At 54.9% G+C, this 20,835-nt stretch overlaps 2 protein-coding genes across 3 annotated transcripts in view; one reads left to right on the top strand and one right to left on the bottom strand.

Annotated features, from left to right (window-relative positions):
- The window catches only part of STRA6 (signaling receptor and transporter of retinol STRA6), a 63,611-nt gene extending 51,510 nt beyond the window's left edge, over positions 1–12,101 (top strand). Inside the window, exons 12-19 of the mRNA XM_049852544.1 lie at positions 401–563; positions 4,202–4,277; positions 5,351–5,484; positions 6,815–6,932; positions 7,018–7,119; positions 8,018–8,181; positions 10,453–10,608; positions 11,203–12,101. Coding sequence (XP_049708501.1) covers positions 401–563; positions 4,202–4,277; positions 5,351–5,484; positions 6,815–6,932; positions 7,018–7,119; positions 8,018–8,181; positions 10,453–10,608; positions 11,203–11,372 — 1,083 coding nt within the window. The 3' untranslated portion in view covers positions 11,373–12,101. The remainder of the gene's footprint in view (positions 1–400; positions 564–4,201; positions 4,278–5,350; positions 5,485–6,814; positions 6,933–7,017; positions 7,120–8,017; positions 8,182–10,452; positions 10,609–11,202) is intronic.
- A 2,380-nt stretch (positions 12,102–14,481) lies between these two features.
- Positions 14,482–17,700, bottom strand: ISLR (immunoglobulin superfamily containing leucine rich repeat). Of its 2 annotated transcripts, none has more exons than XM_049852624.1 (2): positions 17,419–17,700; positions 14,482–16,391 (listed from the first exon to the last, which is right to left on the bottom strand). In XM_049852624.1, the coding sequence occupies exon 2, from the start codon at positions 16,381–16,383 to the stop codon at positions 15,097–15,099; it is 1,287 nt and encodes a 428-aa protein (XP_049708581.1). In that variant the 5' UTR covers positions 16,384–16,391; positions 17,419–17,700; the 3' UTR covers positions 14,482–15,096. The 2 variants fall into 2 exon arrangements, with proteins under 2 accessions (XP_049708581.1, XP_049708582.1); XM_049852625.1 differs by lacking the exon at positions 17,419–17,700 and adding an exon at positions 16,577–16,670.
- Between the last annotated feature and the right edge of the window lie 3,135 nt (positions 17,701–20,835).

Genomic DNA, 20,835 nt, shown 5'->3' with positions numbered 1-20,835 from the left:
GCCAAGGTCCTAGAGCTAGTAGTATCTAGGGTAGCCAAAATTTCAGTCCAGATCTGTCTAGCTTCAATGCCCACCCCCACATATAGGACATGGCTTCCTCCAACATGGAGAAATTGAAAATATTATATTATATACTCAGTTTTATATTTCGTTATTTAATTTTACAAACACACACACAATTGTGCTGCTTAAAAGTACGTCTTTGGCTCATTATGCAAAAGTCATGCCTGTTTGTTTGTAACCTGCTGCTGAGAGGCCTGAGGCTCTGAGCACCAACTCTGACATGGGCACGTGGCTGCAGGCAGCATGCTGTTGTCAGCTCAGCAAACACTTCCTGGGATGGTAGTGCCAGGGGCGAGCACAGGTAGACCCTGGCGCCCTCATTCTAGGGCTCTTCCAGGTGGCCCTGCTGCTGCTGGTGGGCGTGGTTCCCACCATCCAGAAGGTGAGGGCAGGCATCACCGCGGACGTCTCCTACTTGCTGGCCGGCTTTGGGATCGTGCTCTCAGAGGACAGGCAGGAGGTGGTGGAGCTGGTGAAGCACCACCTGTGGGCACTGGAAGGTGAGGTCTCATGGGAGTCTCAGAGGGCCCACTGCTGCGAGGACTGGGAGCCAGAATCCCCCAGCTCAGTTCCAGCCTGCCACCAATATACTGGGTACCACTGGGCACACCCCTTCCCTCTCTGGGCCTTGATTGCCACATTTTCAAATTGGGACGGTTGGAGCTTCCGGTTGCCAGTTTCTGAGACCTGAAGAGATAGTCCCAGCCAGCCCTCTAGCCGTTGTCAGCCTTTGTGGCTTCTCCCACCACCCTGAACGTCTTTGGCTGACTCCCCTGATGTGGAGATGGGGAAGGCAATGGTACAAGTGAGCTGAGGGGACAGGACTTGGGACCTTTGCTGAGGGTGGGAAAGGAGGATCCTTGTGGCAGGTGGGTGGGGTTGGGGAGGGTGGATGCTTCCTCTTCCCCAATCCCTGTCCTCTCTGGCCATCTCCTCTCTCCTTTCTTCCCCTGACACTGAGCCTTCAAGCCAGGGAATCATACCAACTTTCCATTCCATGATCTGATGCCTTCTGCAGCCCTGCTAGGGAACACCCACCTACCAGACCCTCCCAACAACCCTGTGGAGGAGACTGAGAATTGATTGCACTTGACATATGGAGATGGACTTGGCTGAGGTTGCACAGCAGGTCAGAAGTAGGGCCAAGAGAAGAACTCAAATCTCCCGATGCCTAAGCCAGAGCACTGTCCACCACCTTGAGACAAAGCTTTGCAACTTGGGGGTTCCAGGCTGGTGTGGGCTGAAGTGGCCATGAGGGGCAGAAGCAGCAGCATCCTGACTTCTGAAGAGTAATATGTGATGGTCGGAGCTTAGGCTGCCAGTATTACTGATCTGTAGCTGCACCTGACTGTTAACGTCATCCTTTACCCACAGACCTAGCCATGTGGGGAATGAAGAGGCGCAGGGTGTGGGGGAGGGGGGCAAGGTGTGTGCAGTGACTGCTCCCTTCCATGACCCCCACCCCTACCACCTTCCTGAGCTCTTTAGTTCCCATACCAGAAGCTGCCCTGGAAATGCTACCACAGCCCACAAGCTGGGCAAGTGACAAGGTGGGCTGAAAATGATATCTCTGGAGATGTTTCAAGCTGGCTGCCACCTGGGCCATAGGTAGGAGCAAACACAGCCCATGTCAGTCCACCTCCAAACCCAGACCCTTGCTCACAGCAGCCCTGCTAAGTTGTGAATCATCGAGCCCCTCTCACAGAGCGGGAAATCAAGGCTCAGAGGCAGGAAGTGACAGGTCTAGGGCAAATGAATTCTGCTTCCGTTCCTCACGCCTCGCACGTACACTCACATGTTGCAGTTCCCAAGCCCAAATGCTTCCAATTTGGATTTTCTTGGATGCAGGGACCAAACAGGGCAGCATTTCCTCTCCTAGTTTGCAGATGAGGAAAACCGAGGCCCAGGAGCATTAGAGATATGCCCAAAGTCATTCATTGAGCCAGGGGTGAAACTGAGATTGGCTCTAGGCTTGGGAGTCCTTTGGTCTGTTCTTAGTCTTCTGAGCTCTAAGAGCCCTCCACCAGGGCTGCCCACTTGGCATCTGGACCACAAGCCTGGTATCATTCACAAAAGTTCGGACTCTGAATCAAGCAGACTAGATTAGAATTCCTGCTCTGACACTTATAAGCTGTGTGAATTTGGGCAAGCCACTTCACCCCTCTGGACCTCAATTTCCCTACCTGCAAAAAATGGTTAGGCCTTTCTTGGGTGTTGAAGCTACAAAGACAACCTTGTCATTGAGGCCCTCAATCGGGTGGGGGGACAGGTCTAGCCACAAAGCAGGGTTGGGCCTGGAGCTGGGAGATGTTGAAGGCTGGTGAAGCAGGGTACCAGAGGAGGCAAAGAGTTGGTAGATGTAATGGGCACCATGATTCGGAGAGACTTGAGTTTGGAGCAAATTGAGGGAAAGAAAAATAGGAGGCAGACAGATGGAGATCAAAGGTTGCCCAATGGCCATGAGGTCTTGCTAACCCCTTGCTTCACCCCTGCATCAACCTATGCACTCACCCAGCCACACTCAGCATGCAGGCCCCTCACCTGCTGGCAGAAAATTGTCCAGAGTGCACCTTCACTGCAGGTGAGCTGGCTCCGGAAGAGGCAAACTGAGCAGGGCAGAACTGTGCATGCCCAGCTTCTTTTCCCAACCTTACTTTTCAGAAAAGTGCCCTCCCCTGCCATTGGGGAGTGAGCCAGGGGCCAGCAGAGAGGTCCCTAGGTTTCTGCAGTAGTGGTTCTCAACCCTGGCGGCACCTGAGGATCATCTGGGAGATTTTCAAAAGCCCCAGTGCTCAAGCCCCAGCCCAGACCTACTGAATCCAAAACCCTGAGGGTGTGGTCGAGCATCTGTGACTGAACAAGCCTTTCAGATGTGCCTGATGCGAGTCACAGTTTGGGAATCACTGGCTAGACAGTGTTGCTTGGTTGACTAATTTTCATCAGTTGCTGATTGAAATAAATGATTACGGCTCTGCCTTCAGGAAAGCCCCCAGTGCAGTAGTTCTCAACCCTGGCTGCACAATGGAATCACTAGGGGAGCGTTCACAAAACCTGAGGCCTGGGAACCACCCCCTGAGATTCTGTTTTCATTGGCCTAGGGTATAGCCTGGGCAATGGGGAGCTTTTAAAGCCTCCCTGCCCAGGTGATCCTAAGTTGCTGCCTATGCTGAGGTCCACTACTCTAGCACCTCTGTTGTTGTTGTTAGGTGCCATGGAGTCAGTTCCAACTCATAGCGACCCCATGCACAACAGAATGAAACACTGCCTGGCCCTGTGCCATCCTTACAATCATTGCTATGCTTGAGCTCATTGTTGCAGCCATATAGCTATATATATAGTACCTGTAGCTATATGGAAATAGCACTTGTCTTGTCCACGTGTGTTTGATCTCCCCCATCCCAAGTTTCTGGTGGGGACCCAGGAACAAGGAACACTTCCCTGGGCCGACTGATGAGGTCAGGGTGCAGGTGCCCTGGGCTCACACTAGATCTACTTGGAAATGGTTGCACATTGCCTCCATCACTTCCTAGCAGTGTGGCTGCTGAGTCAGGCCCTCTCACTGAGCCTCAACTTCCTCATATGCCCAATGGGAACAATTCCTGTGCCCTGACCTTGAGGAATTGCTATGCAGGTCCAGAGAAAGGCTAGAGTGGATGTAGGGTGGGAGGGCTGCAGCCCCATACCCCTGCTGTGCGGAAACACCCATTCTTTTCCGGCTTCGGGGGACACAGCAGACTCATAACCCGTGGGCATAGCCAGAAGGTGCGGTGTTGGGAAGGGGGATCTCCACTCCGGAGGAGATGGGTAGCAGGGCTGCCTCCCTCGTTCAGATGGACAGAGCCCACCAATGTGGTCTGGTGTCATTTGTGGGATGGAGTCTCACACAGCAATGCAAGGAGCAAAACCAGGATGAGGGCCAGGTCTGCAGGCTCAGAGCTGTCCTCTCCTTACTGTGATCACCATATGTCACAGGAAAGGATGGGGGCAGCTGAGGTCCGAGCAGTTCAGGAGGTCTCCGCTCAGAGTGGGGTGTAGGGCAGGGGCAAGTCCATGCAGGCATGATCCTGGTGACAGTTGGAGACTCCTGAAAACCCTCCAGGTCCTGGCAGGCCACTTTGCTCCCTCTCCACCCCTGCAGTTTGCTACGTCTCAGCTCTGGTCCTGTCTTGCTCACTCACCTTCCTCGTCCAGATTCGCTCACTGGTGATGCACAGGTTAGTGGCAGGCTCTGACCCATCTGGTATGGAGGTGGAGGGTGGGAGGAAGAAGTCAGAGTCCTATAGACCCCTGACCCAGGAGGACCTGTGGGCTGGAGGGAGGGTCTCTGCAGCCCCAGGTTGTCCCTGAGCCCACCTGAGCTTTGCTGCATTGGGGGGTGGAGAAGGTGGTCCTGTTGCCTTAGGGGGTGGTCCTGTACAGTTGAAGAAATGTCTGTGAGTGATATAGGGTGTGATGACTCAGGGCTGCCATGTGGAGTTTGTGCTCTGACAAGGGACCCCCGGTGGGCTGAATTCCACAGGGAAGGCAGCCTGGGAAGCTGGGAGTAGAAGGAGAGGTAGGAGATGGGGGAAGGGGGTTAAAGGCAGGAGACACAAGGTGAGCAAGAGCAGATGGCTGGGCTGAACCTGACATGTGGGAAGGTGGGTGAGGAGGTGGCCTGGCTGGTGCCAGGGTGGTGGAGAGATTGCTCTAGGGCATTGGATGCCATACCGCCTTGCTTGCCTGTTGATGGTGAGCAAAGAGGAGCATGAGGGATGCCAAGCCGATGAGGAGCAGGTAGGTGAGAAGGGGAGGTCCAAGCACTTGCTCATGTCAGGGAACTGGCCCACATGCCCTGTGCCTTTGACGTGCTTCAGAGTTCTTGCCCAGGGATCTCAGCCTGGCATTCAAGCCCCACTCCTCCCACCCCCAACTCCCTGCAAACCTCCCGCCTGCCTGCAACCTCACGTCCTGCCCTGGTGGCCGAGCTGTGTGTCACTTTCCATTCCCGCTGTTGTTTCTCTGTTTTTTGACTTGACTCCCAAGAATCCCTTCACACACACACACACACACACACACACACACACAAACACACGGCAGCCTACTCTTATTCACCTTTTAAGATGCTGCCCAGGGTCACCTCCAGGAAGCCCTCCCAGACCCATCAGGTTGGGTTAGTGGGAAGCCTTTGGCTTCTTGGCAGTGGGTTGTAATTAGACTAGGAGTTTGGCCAGAAGCTGGCCCGGAGGAGGAATTTTGGGAGTGTATGTTGTTCGCCAAGGTCCCTACTTCCCTTGTTTTGCCCCAGGGCCAACCTGCAAGCTCTGTACCGAGGGGCTGCCCTGGACCTGGGCTCCCAAGCTCAGAGCCCCCACCCCTCTCGCCAGGCCATATTCTGTTGGATGAGCTTCAGTGCCTACCAGACTGCCTTCACTTGCCTTGGTGAGCCCTCCATGCCCACGCCACCCTGCCTCAGTCCGGCCCCACCTCAGACTCTGGCCCCAGTGTGAGAGGGGAGCCGAGCTCAGCAGCTCTGGGCTGACCCCAGGGTCCCTAGCTGTGCTGCCCAGAGCAGAGGGATCTGCCCTGCCTTTCCTGCCCTCAGGTTAGGGAGTGCATGTACCCTCAGAGAATAGATACTCCTCACATAGGGTATGGCCCTGGGTGCCATTAGGCATTTACATGAAGGGCGGACCAAGGGCTGGGAGTTTCAAGTGCAAGGAGACACATTCCAGCCTGCCTAAGGGAGGGCTGTGCCACAATGTACTGTCTCAAGAGATAATGAGATCCCTGACACTGGGGGTATACAAGCAGGATTCAGTGGCCATTGCTGGAACAGCAAAGGGCTTCCTGCCCTAAGGGGCTGGACCAGATGATCTTCAAAGACCCCTCTCCTAGCCCCGAGTTTCTGAATCTCCTCTTGGCCATGGCAGGAGACATGAGGCGCTGGGGTCCAGGTCATGGGCCCCCTTTCTCTCCTTGCTGGTTCCTTCAGTTCTCACATCACTGGGGAAGGAGGAGGAAGTTGATAAAGGAGTAGAGAACTAAAAGCACTAAAGGACTAAATTATGTCTAAAAGTCATAATTTCTTTGGTAGACTTTATACCCAAAAGGGGCCCTGGTGGCGCAGTGGTTAAGTGTTTGGCTGCTAACTGAAAGGTCAGCAGTTTGAACTAACCAGACATTCCACAGGAGAAAGATGTGGCAGTCTGATTCTGTAAAAATTACAGCCCAGGAAACCCTATGGGGCAGTTCTACTCTGTCCAACAGGGTAGCTATGAGTCAGAATCGACTCGACGGCACGTAACAACAACATACCCAAACCCTTTTGTACACATTATCCCAGTAAGCAATTAGCCAGTTGTTTCAATAGGCATTCTCCTGCACCTGCCATGTGCCAGGCTCTGGCCTGTAGGAATGCAAATATTAGTTGAAAATACAGTCCTATCCCCAAGGGCCCAGGAACACTTGAGGGAAAATAATGTTTGCGAAGCACTTTGTGGTTTTCAAAGAGTCATCATAGACATTATCTCACCGGATCCTCACAACAGTCCTCTGAGGTTGGTACCACTATCCCCATTTTACAGAGGAAGAAACTGAGGCTCGGGGAGGTAAAGTAACTTACTCAAGTGGCACAGCTAGGCAGTGGTAGAGTAGGGATCTGAAGCCATGTCTGCCTGATTCCAAAGCCCTCGGGGCCCTGGGTGGCAGGGACAGCCAGGCCCCCCCAGAGCCTGATGCCTGTCCCCCTGTTACCTCTGCCCTGGGGCAGGACTCCTGGTGCAGCAAACCATCTTCTTCTTGGGGACCATGGCCCTCGCTTTCCTGGTGTTTGTGCCTGTGCTCCATGGCAGGAACCTCCTGCTCCTCCGAGCCCTGGAGTCCTCATGGTGAGTGGGGCAAGGGACAGAGGGCTCCAGAACCCCTTCTCAGAGGCCTGCTAACAGTGACTACTCTCCCCAACCCCACTCCCAGGCCCTTTTGGCTGACCTTGGCCCTGGCTGTGACTCTGCAGAACATGGCGGCCCACTGGGCCTTCCTGGAGACTCACCACGGATGCCCAGAGCTGACCAACCGGTGAGGTGGCTCCTGGGCTGTGGCTTCCTCTGGCCCTCAGTCTCTTCTCCATGTCTCTCTCACTCTTTGTGCCCTTCTCCTTCCATTGTCATCCCCTCCTTTTCTCTATTAGGGAGCCCAGCAGGTAGTACAGACAGTTTGCCTTCCTCGCAGAGAAAAAGGGCACTTCAGTATACCTGTCATGAGGCCAGTCATAGCCCCATGAGTTTTTTCTGCTTTAGGGGTCAGTGCAGCTCTCCCCTGGATCCTCTGTCCCCTCCAAAGCCATGTGCCCCCTCAGTGTGCAGGCAGTCTGTTTGTGTGTCAGGTGGAGGCTGTGGGAGAGAGAACTCTGGCCCCAGGAGGGACTCAAGAGTTAGAGGACAAGAAACCCAGTGGAGGGAGGTGGGAGACACATGGGTCCCAGAAAGATTCAAGTGCACCTTCACTTACATCCTAGCCCTCCACTAGATAGCCTTGGCTAAGTCATTCACTCTCTCCGAGCTTCATTATCCCCTTCTTTTGAAGGGGGTGACATGACCTGTCTTGCAGTGGGTGGGGAGGGCCAGCTGGGTGGAGAGAGAAGGCCCAGCACAGGGCGGGGTGCACAGCGGTGCTGTGGGCATCTCACGTGATATGATACTGACTCTGGGGTGGGGTGCCTCAGCCTGTCTGCTCTCCCCACCCCAGGCGACAGGGACGGGTTAACCAGTAAGCAAGGTACACACAGGGTTCCAGTAAGCAAGGCAAGCACGGGCTTAATTATGCTTACTTACTCATCTATAGTGCATGATTTCACGTGCGTTTCACCACATCCTTGATATGGTGAGAAACAGGTGAAATTGTGCACTCCAGATGAGCAAGTAAGCAGAAGTAAGCCCGTGCCTACCTTGCTGACTGGGTCATCTGGCCCTGCCAGGCGAGCTCTCTTTGCTGTTGTCTTCCTTCTCTTCCCCATCAACGTGCTGGTGGGCACCACGGTGGCCACCTGGCGAGTGCTCCTCTCTGCCCTCCACAATGCCATCCACCTTAGCCAGATGGACCTCAGCCTGCTGCCGCCTAAGGCCGCCACTTTTGACCCCGGTAAGGTCACTGGGCAGGGGCAAGGGCTGGAGGTTGCGGCAGGCTGTCCAAGCAGTAGAGGAGAGCCTGTCTGAACCCAGCTCTGGGGTGTGCGTCCCTGGGAGGGAGGAAAGGGAGAGTGTGGGTGCTCACACTGTGAAGTCCTGCAGAGTAGACCAATGCATAGCAACCCTATGGATCTTAGAAACAGTGCTCAGTGGAAAAGGGAAAATGGAATGAGACAGGTGACATACTCCCACTTAAGTAAAACACATATATACCAAACGGCAATGCGCATTGTGCAGGAACTAGACCCAAATAAGTACAGCTGGACAGCTCTGCATGTGGGGGTGGGGCGGGGTGGCACTCAGCATGGTGGCACTCAGCGTGGTGAGTGGAAGTTGCGTGGGGCAGACAGACCTGAATGTCACCTTCAGCCCCTCCTAGCCCATGCACACCCCTTCTCTGAGGCCTGGCCTCCTCAACTGTAAAATGGTATGTGTTCATGGCTCAGCACCTCTCCTGAGGCTGTTTGGGGGAAGAAAACATGAAGCGATCGGTTGAAATGTGGTTTGGCCAAAGTTGTGACGGGATCCCACGCAAGCTAGTAGCTCGATTAACTTTGTGGGAAGGAAGGAGTGTGTAGTGTGTGCTGTGTGCTCGGAGCAGGCCATGTGTCCTGTATCTGTGTGTGCATATTCCCAGGAGTCTCTCCTGATGTCAAGTGAAAGCGTGCACCAGCTCTAGGGGGACACTGCCTGTGCAGCGCATGGTGTCTGTAGTGATGGTGCACATGCTCCGTGTGTCAAAGGCTGCGCATGACCGTGTGCCCAGGCGCCAGGAGTCTTTGTGCCAGCCGCCCTGAGCATCCGGCGTTCTGTGTGTCGGCCTGTGACGTGCGTGTCCACAGGGTGCTCGTGTGCAGAGCGGGAAGTGAGTGTGTGTCCCGGTACCCGTGTGAGTGGTGCAGCAGGAGTCCAAAGGCGCTGTGTGCCCGCGTGGGGGTCTGTGTGTGAGGCATGTACCTCTCCTCAGATGATGTCTGTGTGTATGGCAGCATGTGCTGTGCTGTGTGAGATTTCTCCTGCCAAAGAGTATTTCAGAGATGAAGGCAAATTTTAAAATTTGTAATGAACTTATTTGAGTGGGATCAAACGATCCATGAATAGGGCAGTAGCCAAACTGAAAGTGCAAAGTAGCTCTGCAGACGGGAAAGATGTCAATGGTTTGTATAGCAGAAACAAGGAAGTAGAGACTTCATTGAGGTTTGACATTCGTCAAAATAGGGATAAAGATGTTCAAATGACGGCAGTCATAAATGTGGTCTATTGGTGATCATGTGATCTCTATGGCCCATGGCAAGGACAACTTTAGGCATAGCACGCTTTGCGGGTCACCAAAAACCCGTTGCCGTCTTGATTCCGACTCATAGCGACCCTATAGGACGGGGTAGAACTGCCACATAGAGTTTCCAAAGAGCGCCTGGTGGATTCAAACTGCCAATATGTTGGTCAGCAACTGTAGCACTTAACCACTATTCCACCAGGGTTTCCTGGCAGGTCACAAGGGGCAAAAAACCCAAAGTCTGTTAGTTACTTCTGAGCAGGTTATTTCCTTAAGAGCTTGGGTGCTTTCAATCTTTCAGTCGTTAGGCTCCAGCAAGTCTGGAGGGTATAATTTTTATTTTTACACTCTGTAGAGTGTGTACAAGGAGCCCTGGTAGTGCAACAGTTAAGCACTTGGCTGCTAATCGAAAGGTTGGCAGTTCTAATTTACCCAGTTGCTCTGAGGGAGAAAGACCTGTTGCCGTTGAGTTGACTCCGACTCATAGCGACCCTATAGGACAGAGTAGAACTGCCCCACAGGGTTTCCAGGGAACAGCTGGTGGATTTGAACTGCTGACATTTTGGTTAGCAGCTCTAGTTCTTAACAGACCAAGCGATTTGCTCCTGTAAAGATTACAGCCTAGGAAACCCTATGGGGCAGTTCTATTCTCTCACATGGGGTCACTAGGAGTTGGAATTGACTCCACGGCACCTAACAACAAGAACATAGTGTGTGCTGTGTGCGGCTGTGGCTTGTGTGAGTTTGAACGGGCTGTAGCAGGCACACGTGTGGTGCGCTCCGAGCATGTCCGAATGTGCCCACGTGCAGTGAATTCGCCCTGTCTGTATGTTTGTATGAAGACTGTGTGGTGTAGTCCCTGTGTGTGTGTTGGGGGGCAGTGTCTCCGGGCTTCTGGCCGGCTGGTGGCCCCTCCTCCCCCAGCACTGCCCTTCCCTACCCACCCAGGCTACCACACATACCGAAACTTCTTGAAGATTGAGGTCAGCCAGTCACACCCGGCTGTGACAGCCTTCTGCACCCTGCTTCTACGAGGGCGGACACCCCAGCCCCAGCTCCCAGCACGCCCCCAGGACAGCCTCAGAGCCGGGGAGGAAGAAGAAGGTGCACCCTTCCTCCTGGGAGGGGATTGAGCCTACCTAGCTTCTCCCAGGAAGGAGGCCACCCCCCTCCCCCAACACACACTGGGAACAAGTGCCAGGAAAATTCTCACTTCCTCTCTCCCTTGGCTGCCTGTGGTTGCCCCTCCTGGTTTGGTCTCAGGGTAATTTTTTCCATGATAGGAACACACACACACATACGCACACAGAAAATTAAATGGATGATTTGCTAAGGGGCTTGGTCACCCTCACCACTTCCCTGGACCAGCCGCTCCCTCTCAGTGAGATAGCCCTTCTGCTCAGCTGCCCAGGAAGTGTGGGAGACACTAAGCCAGCTCCAGGGCCTTGCTCCTCCACAGACTTCATGCCCCCCTCTTCTGTCTGCCACCCTTCGGTCAGTGTCCCCAGTCCTTTACAAACGCCCCTCCGCATCCTCACACTTCCGAGAATCTCCAATCTATGAGCCAGCACCTGGAACCCACACCCCACCACCTGCTCCCACCCTACGCATGGGATTGCCAGGCTCTGTTTGGGCCCAGGTCCCCGGGAGGCCTGGCTGGGTGTATTGAATGACTCACAGAAGGTCTCTCCCTTACAGGAATGCAGTTGCTACAGACCAAAGACCCCACCACCAAGGTAGCAGGGCCCAGGGCCAGCCACGGCAGGGCCCGCTGGGGTCTAGCCTACACGCTGCTCCACAACCCAGCCCTGCAGGCCTTCCGGAAGCCAGCCCTGTCAGAGGCCTGGACCAACGGCACCCAGCCCTGAGGGCAGGGGAGGCCAAGCTACCCTGGCCTTGTCTGTGGAGGGGGGGGCGCTCTCCTCCTGCCATCCCACTCCCTGCTCTCGAGGCTTGGCAGCCCCTCCACTTAGCTCCAGCTCTGCTGATAGGTCCCCACAGAGCACAGCCCAGAGCAGCCCTCTCAGAGGTCACCATGGTTGGATACAGGCCTGCACTATGAGCCTCGGGAGGGTTCTGATATGCCCCTTGGCCTCAGGAGAGTCTGCAACAACTCTGGAGAAGCAGTTGGAGGTTTAGGCCCAAGGTCTGGAAGCCAATGGGGCCAGGGTGGTCTTGGTGTCGGGGGAGGAAAGGGAAGGGGGGGCCCGACCACATCCAGGCCCCTCCCCACCCTGGCTCCTCCTCGCAGAGCCTCACTGAAACCCACTCCTGAAGAAAGTTGGTGATTTGGGGCCTGGACAGCCTCAAATTCCAGCTCAGCTGTACCTCGGGCGGACCTCACCACCATGGGACGGAATATGGCTTCCTTCTCCTCCCCACTTCCCTCCCCTTCTCTGGGAAATGGCTGGAAGGCTCCTGGGCATCCTGGCTTGCTAGGCGGGCCCAGGAGGAAGCCGTGAGTCCTGCTGGGCAGCAAGTCACACCTCAACCCAGGCCCCACACCAAGCTGTCCACACTTGAGAGCCAGATATTTTTTGTAGTTTTTCTACCTTTAGATACTATGAAAGAGGTTAGTGTGTTCCCTGTAATAAACTTGTCCCTGAAAAACAGCTCTCCTTATGGGGGAGGTTGTGTGGGGTGTGGGGAGGGAACACCAGCATGCACCATGCACTTATGGGGTTTGGGGGGGTTGCGGGTACTCTGGGCACATGCTGGCTGGGTGCTGGGTGGGGGGCAGAGTAGAATCCATGTCACACCCTCTGGCTGGAGAAGAGGCTGGGATCCTATGCCCACCCCTGTGTGGTATGGATGTTGGCTCCAGAAATAGGACTTACTTTGGGTCCTAAAGAAGGGGCCGGGTTGGGGGAAGAGAGGTGTAGTTGGAAGGACAATGGGGCAGCCCTGTGGACAAAGGTAGGGTGGGCCATGCAGGGAGCAGAGAGGGGCTGTCCTAACGGGAGTGCACCAAGCATGCAGGGGAGGCAGCTAAGGAGGATAGAGACAGATTGGGGGCCCCTTCCTCTGCTGGTGGCCTTGATGGAGCCCCCAGAGCTACAGAGGGCAGAGAAATGTAGCCACCCACAGGTCTGGGTCCTTGGGGCTTGGAAAAAATGTCTGCACAATTAGTAGAAACCGCCGCCCTGTGTTCCCATTCCCCTGCAGCCTCAAACATGGGGCCGGAGAGCTCAAACCCACCTTGGAGGCCGCCTATGAGAGCGGGCAAAGAGAAGGCTTCCACCCCACTACAGCCAATGAAAACTGTCCAAGGACCCAGATTCCGTCTCTGCCCTCCACAAGGAACAGAGTACAATAGAATGTGATCAGGCTGGGTCACTGGACACCCAAGACTGTGCAAACCCAGAGGAGGGGCGTCTGGTCCAAATTGGTGGAGGGGAGCATTGGGAGGGCTTTCTGGAGGAGGTGATGACTGAGCTGAGTCTTCAAGACTAACCTAGCCAAGTCAGGAATGGAGAAGTGTGTCCAGGCTGAGGGAAAAGCTAAACAAAGGCACAGAGGCATGAACCACTATTGAGCATTCTGGGAACAATGAGCAGCTCCATGTGCCTAGAGCTCAGACAACAGGGAGGGGTAGGTGATGGGGGTGCAGTCAGTCAGAGGTGTGTGAATGGCCCCATGGGAGACTTTGGCTTCACCCCAGGGCAGCAGGGGAAGCCAAGGAAGACTTTAAACAAGGGAGCACCTACTCACTCAGGGCATGGGTGCTCCCCATGCTAGCACTGACGCAGGTCTGAAACTCAGGTCCAACGCCAAGAAAACAAGCCTGCTCCAGCTGTGAATGGGGGTAGAGACATAGGGGTCCCCGTGAGGTTAGGATTACCCAGCTTTAGACTATCAGAGCCCTTTGGACCCTTAAGCACCACCCTGCTTTTCTGAGGAAACTGAAACCCAGAGAAGGGCAGTGACTTACCCAATGTAGCACAGTAAAGGAATTTGGCTCCATTGTTTTGCTTCCCACTGGACTCAGGGCCAGTCTTGATACATGCTGTTGGTGACATTAGCTCAGCTGGGGCTGTAAGCCGGGGGTGGGGGTGGGGCTGTATGTGGACCAGGAGGCTGGGGTGGAGGGGTTGGCCAGCTGCCAGGCTCACAGCTGCTACCCTAGACTCCTTGGTCTTCCGCTTCCGCACTGCTGCGCTCAGCAGTCCTGGGGGCTCTGGGCAGAGGCTTCTGAGGTTTCTGGGCCCATCCACATGCCCCCTATTCTGAGACCACAGGTCGATGCCAGCCCCAACCTCCACCCCCAAGTCAGTTACTGGCTTCCCCACAGTGAAATGATCCCTACGGGACCCACAGGCCCAGTTCGGACTTTCCTCAGAAAACACCATTTCCTCTTTCTGATAAGGTTGAGGGTAAGTCTGATCCATCTCCCCAGCTTCACCCTCAAGATCCATCTCCCCAGCTTCACCCTCAAATGTGTTCCCTTATTCTCAGTTTCCCTGGGGCTTTCTCATCTTTCCTCTCTCCGCTGTTCCATGGCCCTGTCCCTGCCTTCTCCTGTCTCTCCCCTCGCCTGCCCCCCTCCCTGATTCCTAACATCTCCCCCAGGAGCAGGGAAGGAAGGTCACAACCCAGGTACCTCCATGTCCTCCCCACCCCCTCCAAATACCCTTTCAGCTACTGCGGGACTAAAGCTTGCTCAGGGCAGTCCCTGATCCCAGGGAAGCCTCTGCAATGGTTTTCAGGCTCCCTGCCCCCCATTTGTCCTGCATGCTAGTTCACCAAAACCAAAAAACCCGTTGCCGTCAAGTGGATTCGGACTCATAGTTTAGGGGGAGGAAATGTCCACAGCTCAGCCCCCCAGTGGGCCCCCTCACATGCTGCCTGTCCCGCAGGTGGCACGTGTACCCATGTATGGGTGGCAGACTGGCTGCCTGACTCTCCATCCCCCAATCCCATCCCCACTGGAGGACTTCTGGGTCCAGACACAACTCCAAGCAGACATGGAGAGAATCAAAAACACTGTTTATTTCTCTGCCGTCCCAGGCTGGCTGGCCTCTATGGAGGGGCAGGCTACAGATGCATGCTTGGAGACAGGTGGGGCTGGTGTCCAGGCTGGAGGGGTACCAGCTGAGGGAGAAGAAGGCCATCTTGGTCCTCTAGTCCAGTCTGAGCTGAGTGCAGAGATACCCACGGAGCTGGAGCAGGTCACTGTGCCTCCGTCCATTCCTCCCCTCTCGGGCCCTGTCTGCTGCAGTGACCTCCCCCTCGCCCCCCAGCTCGCCAGTCACAGTGCCTGGGATCCACCACTGAGGCTTCATCCAGTCAGGTGAAGGCATCGCCCTGTTAGCATGCTGCCACGATAGGGAAGCACAGGCGATGTTGTTAGCAGCAATTAGCACCATAGACGGTGAGCTATGGGATCAAAGTCTGTCCTACTCACTAGCTTTGAGCAGGTCTAGAAGTTGGGGGTGGTGGGTGTTCTGGAAGAGATTAGAAGGGGAGGTAGGAAGATGGGAAGTTGCCCTCACAGGCCTCAGGAGTTGCCAGCCCCAGGCCTCTAAGGCACTTGTAAGGCACATTGGCAGAGCCAGGGGAGGAGTTGGAGAGGCCCTGCCCAGCCCAGGTCGGCTAGAAGGAGGCGAGGAAGAGGAGAAGGAGGCTTTGGCCCAGCAGGAGCAAGCCCAGGGGCTGCTGCCCAGGGCCTCCTCCTGCCACTACTGCGGCCTCGTGATTCCCAGCCCGGCTGAGGTAGATGATGACGACATTGTCCTCAGGCCCCGATGGCTGCACCTCATTGTCAACGGTGTAGCAGCCCTTGCCCTCGGCCGCTTTGCCGTGGAACCGGCGGCCCAGTGCGTCCTCGCCACCCTCGCCTGGCGTGGCTAACGCCACGTTCACAGAGCTCTCGGCACTACCCAGCTCGTTGGTGGCCAGGCAGCTGTAGGTGCCCTCCTCCAGCTTGCCAAAGTCGGGGATGAGCAGGCTGCCATTGGCAAAGGCCTGGAAGCGGGGCCTGCCACTGGCTGCCAGCGCACCAGGTGGGGCACGTCCGTCCACACCCACATTGGGGCTGGCGATCTCCACGGTGCCCCCGGGCGTCTGGATGTGCCAGTGCAGCTGGGGTGCCGGCTGCCCATCCACGTCACAGTGAAGCGCCAGCACAAAGCCGGGCCGCAGCTCTGCCCCGTCCTGGCTGGGCTGGTAGGTGAGCTGCACCGAGGGTGCCGAGCATGGCAGCGGTGGCAGGCGGCTCAGCGGCGTGCCCTTCAGCACATGCGGTGAGGTGCAGGCGATGTTGTCCTGCTCTGGGATGGACACGGTAGTGGCCAGAGCCCACGTCTTGAGCCACACAATGCCGCAGGTGCAGTCAAAGGGGTTATCGTTGATCTGCAGGTGAGACAGCGCGGTGAGTGGCGCGAAGGTGCCCTCGGCCAGCGTGTGCAAGCGGTTGTGGTTGAGCTGCAGCGAGCGCAGGGAACGAAGGCTGCGGAAGGCATCTCGGGGGATGAAGGCCAGCTCATTGCTGTCCATCTTGAGGAGCTGCAGGGCACTGAGGTTGTGCAGGTCGCTCCAGGCAAAGTCAGAGATGAGGTTGTGACTGAGGTCCAGGCTCTTGAGATGGCCAAGAGAGGCCAGGGCACCGGCAGCCACCGTGCGAATCTCATTGTGCGCCAGCCACAGCGACTGCAGCAGGGGCACCTCCTCAAAGGCGCCACTGGGCAATCCTGGAAGACGGTTGGCAGACAAGCTCAACGTGGTGACGTTGGATGGGAAGCCGGGTGGCACGGTCTCCAGGTCTCGGTAGGCACAGTCTGCTATCTGGAAGCCGTACTTCTCCCCACAATCACAGGGCTCGGGACAGGCCTGCCCCAGGCCCAGGAGAACCGCCCAGCACAGCAGACACAGCTCCTGCATTGTATCTCCTGCAGAGACAGGCATGTCGCCAAGGTAACCCTGAGGGCCTAGGGGAGGGGCTCCTCCCTCCCAGGACCCTTGAGCCCTTCCCCACTAGGAAGCCCTGCCCCACATAACCCAGCTAGGGCCCAAACCACCACCCCCAAATTTTACAGAAGGGGAAACTGAGGCCCAGAGAAGGGCCGGCACTTGCCCAAGATTCTACAGCCAGGCGAAGTGAAGGCAGGATGGGCCAGGACCCTAGATCCTCCTCTGAGCAGAGCGCTCTCCCTGCCTCGGCCTGTTCTTAGCAGACTTTATGACTTGAAATCTGTTTTCCAGCCGCCCCTACCCCCAGCACTACACAGAACCTCCCTCCTGCCCTCCCACATCCTGGCCACAGCCCCTCCCACCAGAGCCCCCCATAGGTATGCTCTGCCCCAGCCCAGACAAGGCTACTTGTGCAGTGCACACCACCCCCCTCCGCCCTGGTCGCCCCCTCCCACTCCTCCAGCCTCGACCACAGCAGACACAGACCCTTTCTACAGAATCATACCCGTGGCCTGTTCTGTTAGAGACGCCAGGCAGCTGCCTAAATAAACCCCTGCCAGGCCCTTCCAGCTGGCTAGGGTGAGGCCATAGGCTCAGCCCCAACACTGCTGGATTTCCAGGCCCCTACATTTTCCTAGTGGCACAGTGGTTAATGTACTCAGCTGCTAACCGAAAGGTTGGCAGTTTGAACCCACCAGCCGCTCCATGGGAGAAAGATGTGGCAGTCTGCTTCGGTAAAGATTTACAGCCTTGGAAACCCCATGGGGCAGTTCTACCCTGTCCTGTAGGGTCAGTATAAGTTGGAATTGACTCCATGACAATGGGTTTGGTTTTTTTTTTTTTTTCTTATTGTTGGAGGAGCAGAGGCCCGCTGGATAACTTCAAGCAAAGCATTGTCCCAAGCACCTCAACCCAACAGAGACATGTGGATGGGGGCACCCCTGTGCCCAGCAGACCTCTCCCGCCTCCCGCTGGCCCTTGGGGCCCTCCTTTCCCCTGGCTTACCTTCAAACTAGTCTTCCTTGGTCAAGAAGAGCCTCTTCTAGATGGAACCAGAAAGCAACAAAGGACGGAGTTAGCTCAGGAGAGTCTGCAGGGCCAAGGGCTGCCCAAGGGAGAGCAAGGATGCAGGAGGGGGGGAGCCTAGCCCCCGCCCCACCTTCAGTGTGCAAGCCTGAGCCCGCCCTGCCAGGGACAGGGTGCTTGGGACTATCCCTGAGAGGAGGCTGCAGGGAGGGAGCCTGGGGCAGCCCACACGCTCCCTCCTTCCAGCCAAGCAACTGCTTCTCTGCAGCAACAAGGACCTGTGTTTCATAAGCGACACCAGAAACTTGAGGGGAAAAGATGCCAAATTTTTTTGGGTTGTGTTTTTTCTCTCCCTCTCACTCACTTTTAACAGCTTCAACTTCTTTAAAGACACAGTGCTGTCTGGACAGGATCCAAGATGGGGCCAGAGGAGATTTTTTTCGATGGGGGGCGGGGTGTGGCAAGTGAGAAACTGAACCTCATACGGAAAAATGCGAGACTTCTGATCTCACTTCAAACAAGAAAAAAGGGGCTCCATTCTCCAAGCTGGTGCTGTGTGGCCAATGAGGGAGAGCGTGGGTGAATGTATGGGTGAGTGTGTGTCTGTGTGCAGATAAGTTTGTGTGTGTACATGTGGACATAAGACTGTGTGCCTTTCTGTGTGTGTGAGTTTCTGTGTGTTTTGGAAAGCCTGGGTATGCATGTCAGGCATGTGGATATGAGTGCTTGTCTTTCTGTCTGTGTGGCTATCAGTGTGAGACCTTGCATCTTTGTGTGTGTGTCTCTTTCTGTGTTTGTTGGGTGTGGGTGTGAGACCCTGAGTTTGTGTATGTGTGTGTGTTTGTATGTCTGTGTGTGCATTTGTGTGTATGTGTTGGGTGTGGGTACGAGACCATGTGTCTTTCTGTGTATGTGAGTTTGTGTGCATTTGGGGATGTTTGAGTGTATGTGTTTGTGTATGTGTATGTCTCTCTCTATGTGTGTTTGTTGGGTATGAGTGTGAAATCCTGTATCTTTGTGTGTGTGTGTAGGGTTTGGGTGCAAGACCCTGTGTCACTGAGTGTGTATGTGTCTCTGTGTTTGTTGGGTGTGGGTGTGAGACCCTGTGTCTTTGTATGTGTGTGTGTGTCTCTGTGTTTGTTGGGTGTGGATGTGAGACCCTGTGCCTTTGTGTGTGTGTCTCTCTTTGTTGGGTGTGGGCGTGAGACTCTGTGTCTTTATGTGTGTGTGTCTGTGTTTTATTGGTGCAGGTGTGAGACCCTGTGTCTTTGTGTGTGTGTGTCTCTCTGTGTTTGTTGGGTATGGGCGTGAACCCTGTGTGTGTATGTTTGAGTTTGTGTGTATATTTGGGCATGCATGTAGTGAGTGTTTGTTGCTGTTTCTGTGTGTCCGTGTGTTTGTCTGAGTGTGAGACTATGTGTTTCAATGAAAGGCTGAGAAGGCCAAAGCCTCTGAAATATTCACTGGACTCCAACCCCTTGGCAACAAGCCAAATGTCAGGCGCATGTTTTTAAGAACACGTATCCCCTCGCCTGTGGCAGAGGCCCTGCCTGCGGGCTCCAGTGCTGAGCTGCCCTAACATGTGTGGTTGGCCAGGGTGATCCCAAGGCCTCCCTCCCAGCCCCCTCTCCTCCACCCCCACACTGGGTGGGGAGGCGATAGAAAGGCAGGCAGGCTGTGATGGGGAGCATGCCTCAAAACCCAATGGCAGGTTTGGGAGAGGAGCCAGTAGGGCTTCAGTCTCCCAGGCTGAGACTTTGAGACAGTTCAGCCCACAGAGATGCTACAATCCCCTGGGACCGCCGCTCTGACAGGCAGAAGTGAGGCTGAGGGCCTCACTCCTTCCAGACTCTGCGGTCTCCCTCAGAGCCGGAAATCACAAGAAGTGGAGTGGGCGTCTCCCTCTCTGGGCTCCACTGTTCCGAACACGCCTTTAGGGTGAAGGTATTTGACCCTTTTTCCCCAAATGGGAGGGCCCAGGGGAGTGGGATGTGGAAAAGAAAGGGGCCCAAAACAAGAGGACTGGAAGAAACACCGGAAGTTGAGGGAGCCCCGCAAAAGAACTTTGTAGACTGGATGATTTTGCCCTCCACAGAATAAAAAAAGAAAAAAAAATTTTTTTTTTTTTTTTTTTTAGAATACCAGTTACCAATTGTCATCGAGTCACTTCTGACTTGTGGCAACCGCATGTGTGTCCGAGGAGAACTGTGTTCCATAGGGTTTTCAGTGGCTGATTTTTTGGAAATAGATTGCCAGGCCTTTCTTCCATGGTGCCTCTGGATGGACTCAAATGTCCAACCTCTTGGTTAGCAGCAAGCAGGTTCCTGTCTCTATCCCCTCCGTATCTCTCACCCAAGCTCCCTTTTCCTTCCATCTGTCAACCTGGCTGAATTCTGCTTATGAGACGACTTATACACTCTTGGGAGGGCTATCCATTGCCAAAGATTACTAGATATCATCTTTGGTTGAAAGCATCTCTGGGGAGTCCCCATCCCTACTCCTCTCACCGCTACCCCCATCGCCAAGCAAGGCTGCAGGGTCCTGGGAAGCACAGCCTACAGCCTGCAGAATATGGAAGTCTGTGGTCTCCTTCTGCATTCTTGTATATTCCTAACCAGTCAGATGCTGAAGATATTCTTATAGTCTAACTTAGATCCCTCCCTCTGCAGTTGAACTGCTCTCTTACATTATCATTATCTTGCTGGAGAATTCCCGGGAATGTTTTGGATTTAGTGAGTCAACCAGAGGCTGGTAGGCACCTGTCTTTGGAACCACACATATCCAGGGTTCCATGAACCAAAAGGGAGAATGAGTGATTTCACTGCTGGAGTCAGGGAAGGCTTCCTGGAGGAGAGGGTATCACTGTGCTTCTTCATGGCCTATATACTACCCTCACCCAAGCACAGCCCAGTGAGCCACAGCCTCAGCCCCAGATGCTTCTGCCCCAACTGCTCCCCGTCCAAAGCACTCAGGGTCAGAAAGCAACGATCCTTCCTGGCCCCTAGTCCCTCCTAGTTTGGTTCCAAGTTTGGTTCCATCTTGCTCCTCAGATTTCCATTAAACATCACCTCACCAGAGAAGGCCTTTGGAGACCACCAAATCTAAAGTAGGTTCTCCCCATTAATTGACTTCACAGACCTCCCTGGTTTTGCTTCATAGCTCTTATCATAACCTGTAATTATTTATTCATACGTGTTTAACGTGCAACCCCTCTATGAGAGAGAAAGCCCAGTGGGGGCAGACACCTGGTCTCCCACTTGCTGTTGCGTAAATATCTCTTGATTGAACCAGTGGGTGTGTTGATGGGTGTCAGATGCCAGAAATGAAAAGTGCAGCTTTAGAGGTCATAGGGTCCACCTGCTCATTTACAGATCGGGAAGCCGAGGTCCAGACTGG

This window comes from Elephas maximus, chromosome 13, assembly GCF_024166365.1.
Source record: "Elephas maximus indicus isolate mEleMax1 chromosome 13, mEleMax1 primary haplotype, whole genome shotgun sequence".
NCBI classification, from domain to species: Eukaryota; Metazoa; Chordata; class Mammalia; order Proboscidea; family Elephantidae; genus Elephas; species Elephas maximus.
The sequence above is the reverse complement of the archived record's forward strand: the minus strand, read 5'-3'. Positions and strand labels throughout refer to the sequence as shown.